The following is an 18,247-nucleotide window of genomic DNA, read 5'->3' as shown; positions in this document are numbered from 1 at the left end:
TTTTTTTCAGTGAAGCATTACCTGTAATGGGGAGAATTAACATTAGTTCAAATGCCAAAAAAATTTTTTTAAATTTTTTATGTCAAAAAATATTTAAATACGTAAAGCCATCATATATTACCATATACAAATTAGCATGACAAGTAACTGGAAGATGTAATGCATGGATATGTTTGTATGAAATAAAGTAAAATAAAAGAACTTGAAGAAAAAAAAAGAATGGCAAAAATTGACAAGGCAGGGAACAACAAATGTTGGAGAGGATGTGGAGAAAGGGGATCCCTCCCACACTGTTGGTGGGAATGCAAGTTGGTACAGCCACTCTGGAAAACAGTGGGAAGGTCCCTTAAAAAGTTAAAAATTGAGNTAAAAATTGAGCTACCCTATGATCCAGCCATTGCACTACTGGGTATTTACCCCAAAGATACAGACGTAGTGAAGAGAAGGGCCATATGCACCCCTATGTTCATGGCAGCATTGTCCACAATAGCTAAATTGTGGAAGGAGCCAAGATGCCCTTCAACAGATGACTGGGTTAAGAAGATGTGGTCCATATATACTGTGGAATATTACTCAGTCATCAGAAAGAATGATTACACAGCATTTGCTGTGGACAGGACTGGAGGAGATAATGCTAAGTGAAATAAGTCAAGCAGAGAAAGACAATTATCATATGGTTTCACTCATTTATGGAACATAAGAAATAGGAACATCGGAAAACAAACAAACAAAAAGAAATAGGAAGATTAGTAGGGGAAGGAAGGGAAGAATGAAGGGTGGTAAACAGAAGGGGAAATGAACCATGAGAGACTGTGGACTCTGGGAAACAAACTGAGGGCTTCAGAGGGGAGGGGCATGGGGGATTGGGATAGGCCAGTGATGGGTATTAAGGAGGGCACATATTGCATGGTGCGCTGGGTGTTATATGCAAATAATGAATCATGGAACATTACATCAAAAACTAAGAATATACTGTGTGGTGACTAACATAACATAATAAAAAATTATTATTAAAAAATAATAAAGATCTGAAAGAAAAAGTCCATTAACCCAAAATTCTATATCCAGCAAAAATGTCTTTTGAAAATAAACCAAGAAAATAGAAATTTATCACCAGAAGACCCATAATACTTGAAATGTTAAAAGAAGCTCTTCACACAAAAGTATACCAGAATGAAATTTGGATCTATCCAAAGAAATAAAGAGCAACAGAAATGTTAATTATGTAGGAATTAATAAAAGACTTACCCTCTTTCCCTCATTTTTAATCATAATGACAGATGACTGTTTAAGGCAAAATTAATAATGTATTCTGGGATTTGTCATTAATTTAACATAAAAATGTATGATAACTATAGCACAAAGAATGGGAGGAGGGATTTGGGAGTGTACTATTATTTGAATTTTGTGATACATTCCATATGAATACTCTAAACCTTAAGGAATAACTAAAATCCCCAAAAGTTATCTCTAATGAACCAATAATGGAGATAAAATCTTAATATTCAATTACTTCAAAAGAAGTTAGTAAATAAGGGAAAGAGGAAGACTACATGCAACAAATAGAAAAAAGTAGGAAGATGGGAGTTTTAAATCCAACCACATTTACAATTACACTGAAATGTAAGTGGTCTATTGTAATTAAAGGGCAGATATTGTCAGATTGGGTTAACAAAATCAAAACCTACTTCAAATATAAAGGCACAGATAGGTAAAAAGGAAAAGGATGGGAAAAAATTTACCATGTAAACAATAATTTTTAAAAAAGCCAAAGTAGCTATATTAATAACAGAAATAATAGCCTTCAGAAAAAATAAATATGGCTAGTGATGAAGATGAATATTTAATTATAAAGTGTTAACTTATTAATAACACATTAGAATCCTATGTAAGAACAACAGCTTATTAGAAACTAATTAGAAATGAAGTAGATACTGATATAATTAAATGGCAAGTTACGTAAATCAACTCTTACATGTAGAGACTTAAACTCTCTTTAATGAAAGGGTCTGGGTGCATTAGATGGCCTATCACCTCCATGAGCCCTGGGACCCCAGTCTCCACCAGCACCAGCCATTGGTTTCTGATGAACGCTAAGTGCTTCGGTGAAAAACCTACAGCTAACATCATACCTAATGGCAAAGCCTGTTTCCCTAAGATGAGGAACAAGAGAAGAATGTATGTTCTTATCACTTCTATTCAACATCATCTGTAGATCCTAGCCAGTGTAATCACTCACACACACACACACACATACACACGGAAGAAAAAGAAAAAAAGAGGTTTGAAAAAGAATAATGCTTGCTGGAGTTGCTGTCAACATTCTGCATAAAATTCTAGAAAATCTACATAGGTCATACGTCATGTTAGATTGCTGTAATAAAGGTCCCCCAATTTGTTCATGTCCTTCTGTATCCACACCTTTTGGTGTACCCACTCACACCGACTCTGGGTTTGGTCCTGTGATTGGATTTAGCCAATGAGACAAGAGCAGGCCCAAGAAGTGCAGAGGTGTGAAAAATGCTTGCTCCCTGAAGCTTGCACCATCTTGTTGCTCTTTGTGAAGAGTCCCTGGTTAAACTGCCATGGAAACAAACAAAATGGAGCAGAAATATGTCATTTCTATCTTCTATTTTCCTCTCTTCTCATTTTCTCTCCCTTTTCCTCCTTTCCCCTTCTTTCTCCTTTTTTAACTTATTCCTTACTTCACCGTTTTTTTCTCATATTATTATACCTACTATTACAAGTTTCCTTCCTTGACAAGGTCCAGAACTTTTTAAAGGATCATGTATTTTTCATTTAATATGGTTACTAACATAATGATTGTTAATAAAATATTTGAAGAGTAAGTGAATAGGAAACATCTCTTTGTTTCTGATAATAATTATCAAGATAAAGAATTTTTGTGTATTTTTTTTAAAATCTAACAATCACAACACTATTTACTGCGTAACTATTATGTGCCAAGACCTGACAAGTGAACTAGCTTATAAAACAACTGCTTCTTATGAGGGATATAGATGTCATTATTGGTAGATAAATGGGTCAGTATTATGCCTATTATTTAAATATCTAGATATTCAATTTATTTTTATGCTCATTTAACAGAAGAAGAAATTTATTCATTTTATGCTCATAAAGCAACATTTAATTTCAAATCAATCAGAAAAATTAAGTCATGATTTGTTAAATGTGTTTGAATCTATGTGACTCAATATCTTCTTTGTAAATAATTTTTATTTTTAAATAGCTTAAGATTTACCAGAAGATGCAAAAATATTTCTGTGTATCCTTCAACCAGCTTCCCCCATAATGATATCTTAATAGTTGTAATACATCATCAAATTCAGGAAATTGACATTGCTACAATATTAACTCAATTACAGACTAAAAGTTCTTTTTAATAAATCTTTGTTTTCTATGTAGATTTTCACTTCATTACCACCTTTGACTCTGGGGATCTTTGAACAGTGTTGCAGTCAGAAGAGCCTGCTTACATATCCACAGCTCTACAGGATTTCTCAGGCAGGGAATACTTTCAACACAAAGGTAAACAGACTATCTATTGCAGACCTTTCATCTCAACGCCAAAGTTACCTTTGGTCTTTTCCTTTTCTGTGCTTAAAAAAATAATTTACAAACCAGCGAATGCTGGTGCAATCATTTACCTTGTAGTTTAGTTTATCCAGGGAATTGAGGTTTAAATAACAATATGTGGGGAAGAGAAGCCTTAAGAAAAAGAAGGCACCATGTATGGACCCACAAATTGTGCACTGAGCAGCTTCAGGAGGCATGTTGTGCAATGCGGCAGTCCTGGAAAATACTTTTTGTCTTTTTAGATGAGACAAGTGGTTCTTTTGGAATGATTTCTTCCTGGGAACATGGAGTTGAGATTTAACAGGGGAATTAAAGGGATCTTACGGGCTGTAAGAGTAAGCCTAACTGCATTTCAATCATTAGTGAAGCTTTAAGAAAATATAGACACCTGCAAGTATCTTTTCAAATTAGTGTTTTTTTCTTTGGGTAAATACCCAGTAGTGCCATACTAGATCACATGATAATTATATTTTCAATTTTTTGAGGAACTTCCATACTGTTTTCCCCAGAGGGTGTAGCAATTTGCATTCCTACCAAAGTACACAAGGGTTCCTTTTTCTCTACATTCTCACCAATGCTTGTTATTTCTTGTATTTTTTATTTCAGCCATTTTGACAGGTATAAATTGATATCATTGTGGTTTTAATTTGCATTTCCATGACCATTAGTGATGTTAAGCATCTTTGATGTGTCAGTTAATCATCTGTTATGTCTTCTTTGGAAAAATGTCTCTTCAGGTCCTCTGCCCATTTTATATCACATTGTTGTTTTTTTGGTGTTGTGTAAGTTCTTTATATATTTTGCAATTAATCCCTATGCACTCCTATATTTATTGCAGCATTATCTGCAATAGCCAAAATATGGAAGCAATCCATGTGTTCATCAATAGATGAATGGATAAAGAAGATGTGTTGGGTGTGTGTATATATGTATGTATATATATATATACACACATACATATGTACATATACTCTGGAATATTACTCAACCATAAAAATAATGAAATCTTGCTATTTGCAACAACATGGTTGGGCCAGAAGGGTATAAAGCTAAGTGAAATAAGTTAGAGGAAGACAAATACCATATGATTTCACTCAATGTGGAATTTAGGAAACAAGTGAACAACAACAAAAAGAGTCAAATAGTAGACTCTTACATACAGAAAACAAACTGGTGGTTGACAGGTGAGAGTTGGGTAGGAGGATGGGTAAAATAAAGAGAATCAAGAGTACACTTATCATGATGAGCACTGAATAATGTTTAGAATTATTGACTCATTATATTGTACACCTGAAACTAATATAACACTCTATGTTAATTGTACTTCAATAAAAAATATATATAGATACCTGGAAAAAAACATGAGTCTTTTAAATGTATTGCTTCATGGCTCAGAATATGGTCTATCTTACAAATATTTCATCTTTACTTGAACAGAATGATTAAATTAGGTCAAGTTCATAGTGTTCAAACTTCTACATTCTTATTAATTTTCTGTTCAATTATTCTATCAATTATGGAGAGGAACTAAAATCTCCAACTGAAAGTGTAGGTTCATCTATATCCCTTTGAAGTTCTACCAGTTTTGCTTCATGTATTTTGAAGTACTGTTATTAAGTGTATAAATGTTTAGGATTGTTATGTTGTCTTGGTTGATCCCTTTTTCCTTAAGAAATTACTTTTTTATTTTCTTCTTTGATCTAAAATCTAATTTGTCCGATACTAGCATGACCACTTCAGCTTTTTTTACATCTTTTTTTGTATCTTTTTTATATCTTTAAAAAATTTTTTAATCTTTTTTTATAACTTTAATCTTTTTTTTTAAATATCTTTTTCCATCCTTATAACCTATCTGTGTCTTCATATTTAAAGTGTGTTTCTTGTAGGCAGTTTGTAGTCTTACTTTGTTATCTAATCTGATAGTATCTGCCTTTAAAACGAGTGTTTAAAGCATTTATATTTAATGTGTTTATTGATGTGTTTTGATATAAACTTAACATCTTTCTATATATTTTCCATTTTTCCTAATTATAATTTCTTTCCTTGTTTTCTGTTGTTCTGACTTCTTTTGGATTAATTTTTGTGAATTGCACTTCATCTCCTTGTTGGCTTCTTAGGTTTAATTTTTTTTTTTAAGAATTTGATGGTGTGCCTGGGTGGCTCAGTCAGTTAAGCATCTGCCTTCAGCTCAGGTCATGATCCCAGCATCCTGGGATTGAGCCCCATGAGCCCCTGCTTCTCCCTCTGCCTGCCGTTCTGCCTACTTGTGCTTTCTATCTCTCTGTCAAACAAGTAAATAAAATCTTTTTAAAAAATTGCTTTAAGTTTTATACCATACATCTTTAGGTTAGTATAGTTTGCCTTCAAGTGATATACTAATTGACACACGGTATGAAAAACGTCATAGCTTACCTCCATTTCTCTCCTTCTGACCTTTGGACTATTGTCATACATGTTACTTTTACATATGTTAAAAACCCTATAACATATTCATATTTGTGTTTGAAAAATTATTTTTAAAAGTGATTTAAATAGCAAGAGAAACACTTTCTGTTGTTTTTCTTTACCCATAAACTTATTATTTCCAGTGATCTTCTATCCTTTGTGTAGATTTGCATTATTATTTTTTGTTGTAATTTCCTTTCTGCCTGAAGGACTTCCTTTAAAATTTCTTGTAGTGCAAATCCATTGGTGATGAACTCTTTCAGCTTTTATTTATCTATCTCAAAAAAAAATCTGCATTTTACCTTTACTTTTGAAAGCTATTTTTGCTTGGCATAAAATTCTAGGTTGATAGTTTATTTCTTTCAGCAATTTCCATTGTCTTCTTACTTGCATTTTTTGATGTGGAATTACTGTTATCTTCATCTTATGACTCTAATGTGTATTTTTTCATCTGGCTGCTTTGAAGATCTTTTTCTTTATTACCACATTTCAGCAATTTGATTGTGATATCTCATTTCTTCATGGTTCTTGTGCTTGGGGTACTTTGAGCTTCTTGGATCTGTAGGTTTATAGTAAGAAAATCAGCAAACTATGGTCTATAAGCCAAATCTAGCCCTCTGCTTGCTTTTATAAAGTTTTATTGGGAAGTAGCCATGCCCATTCACTTACAAATTCCCTGTGATTACCTTAAAGTTAACAATCACAGAATTGAGTAGCTGTGATGGAGATCAATGTGGACCTTAAAGAATAGAAAATATTTTCCATTTTATAAGAAAGAAATATTTTCCACTTAATAAGTCCTTTATAAGGAAAGTTTCCTTGTTTAGTCTACATCAAATGTAGAAAATTTTCAGCCATTGTTTTTTCAAAATATTTTTTTCTGGACAATCTCCTCTCCTTCTGTTGCTTCCAATTATATATATATTAGATCACTTGAAGTTGTCCAAAACCTTATTGAATCTATATTTTTGTTTCAAGCATTCTCCTTTGTTAAATTTTAGGTATTTAAAAAAAATTTTTTTGTCCTCAATTTACTTCTGCAGTATCTATGTCATTATTTTTTCCTTCTACGGTATTGAATCTGAATTACTGTCATCTAGTAAATTTATTATCTCAAAAATTGTAGTTTTTAATCCATAGAATTTCTATTTGGAAATGTTTCATATCTTCTATTTACCTACTTACCATTTGAACATGAAGGATAGAGTTATACGTCTTCAACATCCTTGTCTGCAAATTCTAACATCTATGTTCGGTGTGGGTTGGATTTAATTGATTTATTTACTTCTTTATTTTAGGTAGTATTTTTCTTCTTTTTTTTCATGGCCGGTAATTCTGGATTGGATGCCTGATATCATGAATTTTACCTATGTGATGGATATTTTTGTATAACTATGAATACTTTTTTCTCTATGTGTTTTTTTTTATTTTTAAAAAAATTTTTAGTGAAGCATCATTGCCACATAATGCTACATTATTTCAAGTGTAAAACATAGTGATTCAACAAGTCTATACATTATGCCATGCTCACAAGTGTAGCTTCCATCAGTCACCATACAATACTATTACAATACCATTGACTATATTCCCTATGCTGTACCTTTTATCCCCATGACTTATTCATTCCACAACTGGAAGCCTGTATCTCTCACACCCCCTTACCCATTTTGCAACCTTCAGTGTGTTCTCTGTATTGTTGGGTCTGTTTCTGCTTTTTGTTTATTCATCTATTTTTTAGATATTCCACATAAAAGTGAAATCATATGGTATTTGTCATTCTCTGCCTGACCTATTTCACTTAGCATAGTATCCTCTAGGTCTATCCATATTGTTGCCAGTGGTGGGATCACATACTTTTTTATAGCTGAGTAATATTCCAGTGTGTGTGTGTGTGTGTGTGTGTGTGTGTGTGTGTTTGTATACCACATCTTCTTTATCTATTCATCTATGGATGGACAGTTGGGTTGCCTCCATGTGTTGGTTATTGTAAATAACGCTGCAGGAAACATAGGAGTGCCCGTATCTGTTTGAATTAGTGTTTTTGTTTTCTTTGGGTAAATATCCAGTAGTGGAATTACTAGATTATATGGTATTTCTATGTTTAATTCTTTGAGAAATCTCCATACTGTTTTCTACAGTGGCTGCACCACTTTGCATTGCCACCAACAGTGCACAAGGGTTCCTTTTTCTTCACATTCTTTCCAACGTTTGTTGTTTCTTGTGTTTTGGGTTTTAGCCATTCTGATAGATACAAAGTGATATTGTGGTTTTGATTTGCATTTCCATGATGATTAGTGATATTGAGCATCTTTTCATGTGTTAGTTGGCCATCTGTATGTCTTCTTTAGAAAAATGTCTTCCCATTTTTTAATCAGATTATTTGGTTTTTTGGTGTTGAGTTGTAGAGGTTTTAAATGTATTTTGGATATTTACTTCTATTGGATGTATCATTTGCAAATATCTTCTCCCATTCAGTAGGTTGCTTTTTTATTTTGTTGATGGCTTCCTTTGCTGCGCACAAAAGCTTTTTATTTTTAATTACCATGACTATTCTTGTGTTTTGTTCTGGAAAACAAGTAAGGTAACTGGAAACAATTTAATCCTTGTGGATCTGCATTTTAATATTTATTAGGAAGGACAGGAGTTGTGCTAAGTCCAAGGATAATTTTTCTCCAGTATTGAGACAAAAACTTCTATGTATTCTACCCAACATTCCATGAGTCTTGAGGTTTTCCAATTTGGCATTAGCTGTGTTTTTAAACCAGTTTCTTACATTNATGTATCATTTGCAAATATCTTCTCCCATTCAGTAGGTTGCTTTTTTATTTTGTTGATGGCTTCCTTTGCTGTGCACAAAAGCTTTTTATTTTTAATTACCATGACTATTCTTGTGTTTTGTTCTGGAAAACAAGTAAGGTAACTGGAAACAATTTAATCCTTGTGGATCTGCATTTTAATATTTATTAGGAAGGACAGGAGTTGTGCTAAGTCCAAGGATAATTTTTCTCCAGTATTGAGACAAAAACTTCTATGTATTCTACCCAACATTCCATGAGTCTTGAGGTTTTCCAATTTGGCATTAGCTGTGTTTTTAAACCAGTTTCTTACATTCTTTCCTAAAAACAGTTTTACTCCAGGAAATTTAGGTCACTGGACAAAATATGTTTTTTCCACATTTTTTTTCTTCTCTAGTCCTTTATCTGTAAGTCTTCCTGGCAAGCATAAAAATAACAGGTATATTTAGAAGCAAAAGAACAAAGATTTGTTTTGTTGTTGTTCAACCATCTTCTAACTCCAAGGTGTACCCTTGTTTGACGCTAGAGATTTTATATTAAGATTTCCTCTAAGACGGACGGTTGGGTGGCTCAGTCATTAAGTGTCTGCCTTCAGCTCAGGTCATGATCCCCACATTCTGGGATTGAACCCTGCATGGGGCTCACTGCTCAGTGGGAAGCCTGCTTCTCCCTCTCTCACTCCCCGTTTGTGTTCCCTCTCTCGCTGCCTCTCTCTCTGTCAAATAAATGAATAAAATCTTTAAAAAATGATTTCCTCTAAGAAAATTGTATGTGGTTTATGAAAATTTATTTTGACTAGAGTCTAGGTGGAGATGTAAAAGTGCAGAATGTATCATATGAAATAAGGTATGAAATTATATTAAAATACTACAGCCTAAACATTGAAAATATTTGTATTTCTTTTAAAAATTACTTCTGGTTCTTTTTCATTGGATAATTTAGGTCTTTATAATTTTTATAACAAATATTCTATATTTGTGTTCTGCAAATTTATATTTAATGAGTTTTCTTTTCAAATAATATCCCATACTTTCACAGTCATTTCTTTTAGAAGTAGAAGAAATGGAATTTTTCCATCTCCAGGAAAACATTTTTGCTTTATAACTGTTTCAAACAACAAGAATATTCCATAATGTCACATATTTTAAGATTTAGACCAACGTACTATCATAACTTTCTTGCTTTGCTTTCTTTTAGGTGTTTTGGTTTCAATGTTTAAATGCTTTGGTCCATTCCTTCATTCTCTTCTGGATGCCCATGAAAATGCTAGAGAATGGTAATGGCTTCATTGTTTCATATATTCAACAAAAAGCATGTTTTACACACTGGGGCCAATGTGTGTGTGTGTGTGTGTGTGTGTGTGTGTGTGTCTCCACAGAAAGAACTTAAGGCAAAAAAAAAAAGGAATTTAAAAATATTTACCTATATGTAATATTACAATTTGGTTGACATTTAACAGTTGATCTTTAGAACACATTTTGTCTTTGGCATATATAAATTGAAAATTAGTGCTTTTATTGTTAATTTGTAATAAATATTTGAGTCAGTAGGTCTGATAGAAAGCACAACAGTTCTAATGAATTTTAGATACCTTCTATAAGTTTGAAATTTATGTCTATTTCTCGTTTCACTTCCGAAACCTCACGCTTCAATTTAGACTATAAGACAAGTTCAGTATACTTTATTATTGGACCAAGCCTCTTTTTTCTGATGTACAATTTTCAAAAAAACCATTATGTGTGAAGTTTTTCTACAGACTGACCTGGGTCTAAAACATCTAAATGTAGGAGTTATACTTACGAAGTATGCTATTGCTATATAATGGGTTCACAGCCACAAATTAAGATGCATAGTCTAATTATTTTTCTTTAATTAGATTTAATTTTCATTGGGTATTACTAGCAATATGTCCTTTATTGTGGACATATTTTTTTTAAACATTGAGTTTGAGTTGTATGTGTGTTTGTTGGTATTTAAAAGAATGGATCTGCCATTAATATAGCTAAAGCCCTTCCTTGTAAAGAAAATGGGCAAAACTTTCAAATGATAACAAATACAGCAAAATCCCAAGTTTACGAAAATTCTTTTTGGGATGGAAATGTGAGGGGCTCTTTGGATCTGCTCTCCAGCCAAATAAGCCAAACTGGTCAAAACTATAAAAACACAATTCTGCAAATTTTCTGGATATTATCCTAGAGACAAATAAAGAAACATTTATTCAAGCAAATCTGCAACTCAGTCAGAATGTCAAAAGTCTGTGGCACTGTAGCCATGACTTACTCCTTCACTCTCTTATTCACAACCTAGCTTGATGGAAGCTCCACTGCAGGCAGATGTGGTTAAGAGTGTAGGACTACTAGTCTTCTCAATTATCAACCAGGGTTACCATATCTCAGAGGAGGGGCCAGCCACCAGCATTTCTCATCCCCCCCCCAACTCTGAGTTAAAGAGGCAAAACTCCTGATGAGTGTGGTCAAGAGGTTAGAGCGCCCCTTTTCCTATCAACTTATATACATAGGCAGAGTCTCTACCATAGGCATTATAGGCTAAGAATATTGGGTTCCTGAGGACTCTCACCACAGCTTGCTTGTAGGGCAGAGAATCTCTAAGACATTGTTGGGAAGGCAAGCCAAGAAGACCAGTGACTACAACATCACTATCACCAAGAGTAGTGGCAATAAGATTTTGCCTATGGTGAGAGGTAATACATAAGAAGAGAGAGCTCCAAAACTCTTCCCAAAGGAAGTGACTATTTGAAACTGACTAGGGGGAGAGTTCAAGTCTAGGGATGTTCTCAAAAATAATAACTCTTCCTAATTGAGACCAATAAGCTAAATCATAGGCCTACTAATTTACCAGAATGAATCAGGGACAGAGACAGATAAAAATAGCTCTCCCAAGGTGAGAACAAACCTCAAAGACTTGTCTCAAAATTATTCAAGCCTGAATTTAATTGGATCAGACTGCTGTACAATTTATGCCCCAGAAAATTGTCAAAAACAATAGACTAACCCATGGGTAATTAGTGGAGCCTAACAACTAATGTAATGCCAAATGAGTCAGATGGCTTAATGGAGAAATCAGGGAAAAACACAGTCAAAACAGACCAGATAAAACCAAGGTGACTTCGCTTGCCCAGGTCTGCACCTTCCAATGTGCAATACCAAGGTTTAACCCTGGGGAAATAGACTTCACTAAAATAGCCAGCCAAATCACAACACAAATAAACAAGCATCAACACAATATAAGCCATAAAGGGAGGAGGGATTAGTATCCAGAGTAGTTACAATATATTACATAAAATTCCCAGTTTTCAGCAACAACCAAAAATTACAAGATGCACAAAGAGACAGGACTGCATGACCCATACACCAAGAAGTAATTAGGTAACAGAAACTGCCTGTGAGAGGGCCTACATGTAAGATTTAACAAAGAGTTCAAATTAGCCATATAAACATGTTCAAAGTGCCAAAAGAAATGTTTAAAGGTATGAAGGCACATCAAACAGATTGTCAATAAAGAGATAGAAATTATAATAAAGAACTGACTGAAAATTCAGGAGTTGAAAACTTTTAACAAAAAAAAAGAACAATTTATTAGAGTGGCTCAGTGGTAAATTTGAAGGAGAAAGAATTATGAAACCTTATCTTACATTAATAGAAAGTATGCAATTTGGGGGCGCCTGGGTAGCGCAGTCGTTGAGGGTCTGCCTTCGGCTCAGGGCAGGATCCCGGCGTTGCGGGATCGAGTCCCACATCGGGCTCCTCGGCTGGGAGCCTGCTTCTTCCTCTTCCTCTCCCCTGCTCTGTTCCCTCTCTCGCTGGCTGTCTCTATCTCTGTCAAATAAATAAATAAAATCTTAAAAAAAAAAAAAAAGAAAGTATGCAATTTGAAGACCAGAGAGAAGGCGAAAGATTTATACGATCTGAAGAGAAACCAGAGTATTGGTTTATTGGTTTATTGTGAATAGCTTGACAAAATGCCTCAAGATGCCAGGAAAATGAAGACCAGAAAGAAAGTAGAATGGAGAAAAATGAACACAGAGTCAGAAATGTGAGAAGCTTTTAAACACACCAAAAGAGGCATATGGGAGTATAAGAACAAGAGCAGAAAAAGAAGGAAGTAGAAAAAGTATTCAAGGAAATGATGGCTAAGTAATACATCTTCCAATCCACAAACATGGGCTATCTTTACATTCATTTAAGTCATCTTTTATCCCAAATTCTAAATAATTTTTAATGACCTTTTAGAATATAAAATTTTCATTAGCTGTAAATCACCAGAAATATAATTACTACTATAGAATACAAAGGATAGTAAAGCATTGAAAACAATGCAAACATTTTTGAAATATGGAAAATTAGAATTTGGGATGTATTTTCCCTTTTTAATTATAATTATAATGGTGTCACTGACCTGTTCAGATATCACAATTTTTTACCCTCTTTGAGTTCTCAGAGATTGAGGTGGTCCTGTGCAGCTTGCAGGGTGGGGATCTCCAGCACCTGTGGTAGGATAGGCTCTTAGGGCAGGAAAGTAGAAGTGGTGATGGGGGCAGGGATCAAGACCTGGGTATGAGATCCTCACAGAGAGGTCTTGGAAAGTTTCTCTTGCCATAGATGCCCATCCTATGGGCAGAGCATTTGCAAATTGGATATATATAAATCAGGAACTGTAATTTCACTTGTATGATGGTTTCTTATCAAATAATCTTCAATTAAAAATTCAATGTGAATAAGTTTACCCCAAACGTTTTATCATGTATCACTGATTGTTTACAACATCACTAAAATATTATACAATAGTTCTTTGTGATTTTATTTTGCATTTTTCTGATGATTAATGATATGGACCATCTCTCATGTGATTGTTTGCCATTTGTATACCTTCTCTGAGGGAGTTTTTTCAAGTCCTTTGCCCATTTTTTAATTGAATCATTGTCTTAGGGAGTTGCAAGATTTCTTTCTGGATAAGAGTCCTTTTTCATGTATACATTATAAATATTTCCCTTAATCTATGCTTTAACTAATTTTCTTAATAAATTAAAATCAGAAGTATTAAATTTTAAATACAATTTATCAAAACATTTTTATGGACTGTGCTTTTTTGTCTTAAGAAATCTTTGCCCACCCCAAGGTTACAAAGACTTAACACTGTTTTCTTTTAGAAGTTCTCTGTTTTTAGGTTTTATGTTTAGTTTTCTGATCTATTTTAATTTTTGTTTATGATTTGATGTAAGAGTTGAGATTTATTTTTTGTATATTGATGTCCAATTGTTCCAGTACCTTTTATTGAAAAGATAAAGCTTTTCCCATGAAATTATGTATGGATCTATGTCTGAAATCTGTTTCACTGATCTGCATGTCTATTTTTTTGATCTACATGTCTATTCTTGGACCATATTGTCTTGATAACTGTACTTCCTATTTAAATCCTGAACCAGGTAGTATAACTTCTCTGAAAAAAAAATTCGGCTATTCTAAGTCCTTTGAATTTCAGTATAAATTATTAAAATCAGCTTTTCAAATTCTAATTAAAAATACTAGGATTTGGATTGCAATTGCATTTAATCTATAGATTAACTTCAGGTGAATTGGAAAATTGACATTCTAACATTATTGAGTCTTCCAGTTCATAAACATAGTATATCTCTCCAATGATTTAAGTTGTCTTTGATTTCCCTCAGGAATGTTCTGTAGTTTTTAATGTACCGTCCTGGCACATTTTTGCTAAACTTATCCATCGGTATTCAAGTTTTGAATGCTACTGTAAATGGTATTTTTAGATCTTATTTTCCAATTTTTCATTGTTACTATATAGAAAAACATTTTATTTCTTACAATAACTTGCATCCTGTGTCCTTGCTAAATTCGCTAATTGTTCTAGTAGCTATTTTTTGCTTTATCAGGATTTTCTACATATGCAACCATGTTGTCTGTGAAGAAAGAGAGGTTTACTTTGTTTCCTTTTGTTTATTTTTCTTGGACTGATGCGGGGTCTACAACCTCCAGAAGTGAGTGTGGACATGTTTGGTTTTTTTCCTCTTAGGAGGAAACAATTCTTTTTACCATTAATCATGATGTTAGCTTTTTCATAGATGTCCATTAGCATGTTGAGGAAGTTCCTTTTTATTTCTAGTTTGCTGAAGACGTTTATTGTGAATAGATTTGGGATTTGATGAAATTATTTTTAAATGCATCTATTAAGGTGATCATATTTTTCTCCTTTCTTGCTTATATGACTAGTTATATTCATTGATATTTGAATATTAAGTGAACATTGCATTCTTGGAATAAGCCCGTGTTGGTCATGATTTTTTGAACACTGCTAGATTTGATTTGTTTATATTTGCTAAGGATTTTGCACCTATGTTTGTCACAGATATGGTCTGACTTTACCTATAATATTCTTGGTCTGGATTTTGAATCAAGGTAGTACTTGCTTCTTAAATTGACTTGGGCAGTGTTTCCCTTGTCTCTGTTTTCTGAAAAAGTTTAAGATTAGTATTATTTCTTCCATAAATATTTGATAGACTTCACTGATGAAGCCATCTGGGCCTTTAGTCTTCTTCATGGAAAAGTTTTTAGTTATGAATTTAATCTCTTTACTAGATATAAGGATATTCAGGGTTTTTTATTGAATCCATTTTGTTAATTTGTAGGAATTACAAGGAATTAAAAGAAATTCAAGGAATTTTTAATTTTCATCCATGTTGTCACATTATTGGCATACATTTGTTTATAATATTCCCTTATTATCTTTGATATTCATACTGATAACTACTGATATTCTCTCTTTAATTACTGATATTGGTAATTTTGAATTCTCTTTTTTTGTGTGTGTATGTGTGGTGATCAGTGCAGCTAGGTTATTGATAGTTTCAAAAGATGAGCTTTGGTTTCATTGATTTTATATACTGCTTGTCTTTTAAAAAATATTTTATTAATTTCTACCCTTTTTATTTCTTTCCCTTCTATTTAACTGAGATTTAATTTGCTCTTTTCCAACGTGTTGAAGTTAGAAGATTAGGTCCTGATTTTGTAGACTCCTTCTTTTCTAACATAAGCATTTAAAGCTAATTTAAATTCTTTTTAAATTTAAAGCAAAGGAATATTCTTTCAAATTTTATTTGCCAAAAAGATTTGTCCTTCAATTTTGAAAAAAAAAATTTCTGTGTATGGAATTTTAGGTTAATAGTTTGTTTTCTTCAACACTTGAAAAACGTTTGGCATCTTCTAGTTTGTGTTTTTTTGTTTTTTTCGGTTTTGGTTTCTTTTTTTTAGATTTTATTTATCCATTTGATAGAGAGCCGGAGTAAGAGCCGCGGGAGAGGCAGGCAGGAGAGGGAGCAGCAGGCTCCCTGAGGAGCAGGGAGCTGGAGGTGGGCCTTGATCCCAGGACCCTGAGATCATGACCTGAGCTGAAGGCAGACGCTTAATCCACTGAGCCACCCAGGCGCTCTGATTTTGTTGAGAAGTCTGAAATTTCTTCTGTTTGTTTCTCTTTATGTAATATGTTTTCTATTTTTGTATAATTTGTAGGTTTTTCTCTTTATCACTGATTTTCAGCAATTTGATTTTGATATGCTTTGGTCTGGTTTTATTTGCATTTACGCTTCTTGAGGTTGCTCAGTTTTAGGGTCTGTTGGTTTATAGTTTCCATCAAATATGGAAAAATTTGCTCATCATTTCTTTTTATATTTTTCTCTCACTCTTTTTCTTCTTCTTCTGGGACTCCAACTACACAGCTGTTGAAACTCTTGATATTTTCCCATCTCTCTGTTCATTTATACCATCATTGTTTTCTCTTTTGGTTCATTTTTATCTTCTTTTGCCATGTTGTTAAGTTAACTAATCTTTTATTTAGCAGACTCTCTGAAGTTACTAACAATCCAGTGACATTTTCCTTCCATGTGTTAATACTCTTCATCTCTAGAAATTCTAATTAGTTCTTCTCTACATCTTTTCTTTCTCTCATTCCTCTCTTTTAAATGCCTCAGTGTAATTGTGATACTTATAATAGCTATCTTAGAGATATTTCTGCTAATTCCAACATGTCTATTTTTTCTGTGTTGGCTCTATTACCAATTTTCCCCTGCTTATGGGTCAAAATTTTGCTTCTTCGTATATCATAATTTTATAATGGTTACTGGGCATTGTGTATTTTATGCTGCTTAATTTTTTTGTTGTATATATTTAAATATTTGGACTTTGTTTTGGCAGGCAGTTACATTCCCTATGAATAGTTTGATCCTTCTAAGACCTGTTTTTCTTCTTCAAGTTGAGTCTAGAGTATCTTTTACTATAGAAGTAATTTAGTTCCTATACAAAAGTTATCTCTTCTTGGGTGTCTACTGAATGTTTCACATATTGAATGAGGTCTCTTTATTTTGACCCATGGAAATTTGAGTAAATCCTAGTTTTATATTAGATCTGGCAATTTTCAACTTGCAGTTCTGTGGTAATTTGGTTTTCCACAGTAACTGCTTGTTGATGACCTTGTGAAATTTCTCAGTACACGTACGCAGATTGGCATTCAGCCAAAGACTTACGAGGACCCCATGTGACTTTCTGGAGCTCATTCTCAGCATTGTTCCCTCATTTCCAGTACTCACTTCTGCAAATTCCAGCCATCTTGGCCTCTCTAAAGTCCAATTTCTGTCTCATCAACTCACTCAAAACGTTGACCCATCTTTGGGTTCTTCCTCTCTGCACAGACCAGAAATTGCCTCTAAGTGTGAAGCAAGGGCAGTGGGCGGTCTCACCTAATTTTTCACCCTCCTCTCAGAGATCGCAATCCTATGCTGCTTTTTAGCCAGTGTCTGAAAAAATTATTTCATATGTTTTGTTTAATTTTCTAATTGATTATAGCAAGAGGGAAAATACTGTTGCTTCTTCATGGGTGGAAGGAAAAGTCCTGGTCTTGCTAATTTTTTTGTCACTGGTCTGTCATGTGCTGAGAAAGGTGAGTAAAAGTCTACTACTACTAACATATTTGCTTCCCTTTTAATTTATCATAATTTATAGTTTAGAAATGTTTGTTATTTGTTGCACCAATACTTCTAGTTGTTTCATAATTGATTGCAACTTGTACTGTTTGTCATTACAAACTTCTGTTCTTTGTCTTGTTTAGTTCTTTTCAGCCTCAATTTCTTCTTAATACCATTTTTGTACTTTTAATTTGTATTTTCCTTGCCTGTAATTTACTTTTCAAACTTCATGAATTACTTTTTTTTTTTGGTCTGTTGCTTGTATACAGCACAGAATTGGGTTTTGTTTTTGAGACTCAATTGGAAATCATTTTTTAAAAAACAAGCTTTGTTTGCAATATCTCATTTGACTTTGCATTTCCTGTTTTAATATATTTTTCTAATCTTTATTTGCTTGGCTTTCTTTGTGGGTTTTTTGTGT

The 18,247-nt window shown here is 33.3% G+C and overlaps 1 protein-coding gene across 1 annotated transcript in view; it reads left to right on the top strand.

Annotated features, from left to right (window-relative positions):
• Window positions 1–18,247, top strand: part of LOC105239758 (phospholipid-transporting ATPase IB-like) — a 195,528-nt gene that overhangs the window by 143,478 nt on the left and 33,803 nt on the right. The window contains 2 exon segments of the mRNA XM_034663776.1: window positions 3,427–3,549; window positions 10,035–10,113. Coding sequence (XP_034519667.1) covers window positions 3,427–3,549; window positions 10,035–10,113 — 202 coding nt within the window.

Source organism: Ailuropoda melanoleuca, chromosome 7, assembly GCF_002007445.2.
Source record: "Ailuropoda melanoleuca isolate Jingjing chromosome 7, ASM200744v2, whole genome shotgun sequence".
NCBI lineage: Eukaryota > Metazoa > Chordata > Mammalia > Carnivora > Ursidae > Ailuropoda > Ailuropoda melanoleuca.
The sequence above is the reverse complement of the archived record's forward strand: the minus strand, read 5'-3'. Positions and strand labels throughout refer to the sequence as shown.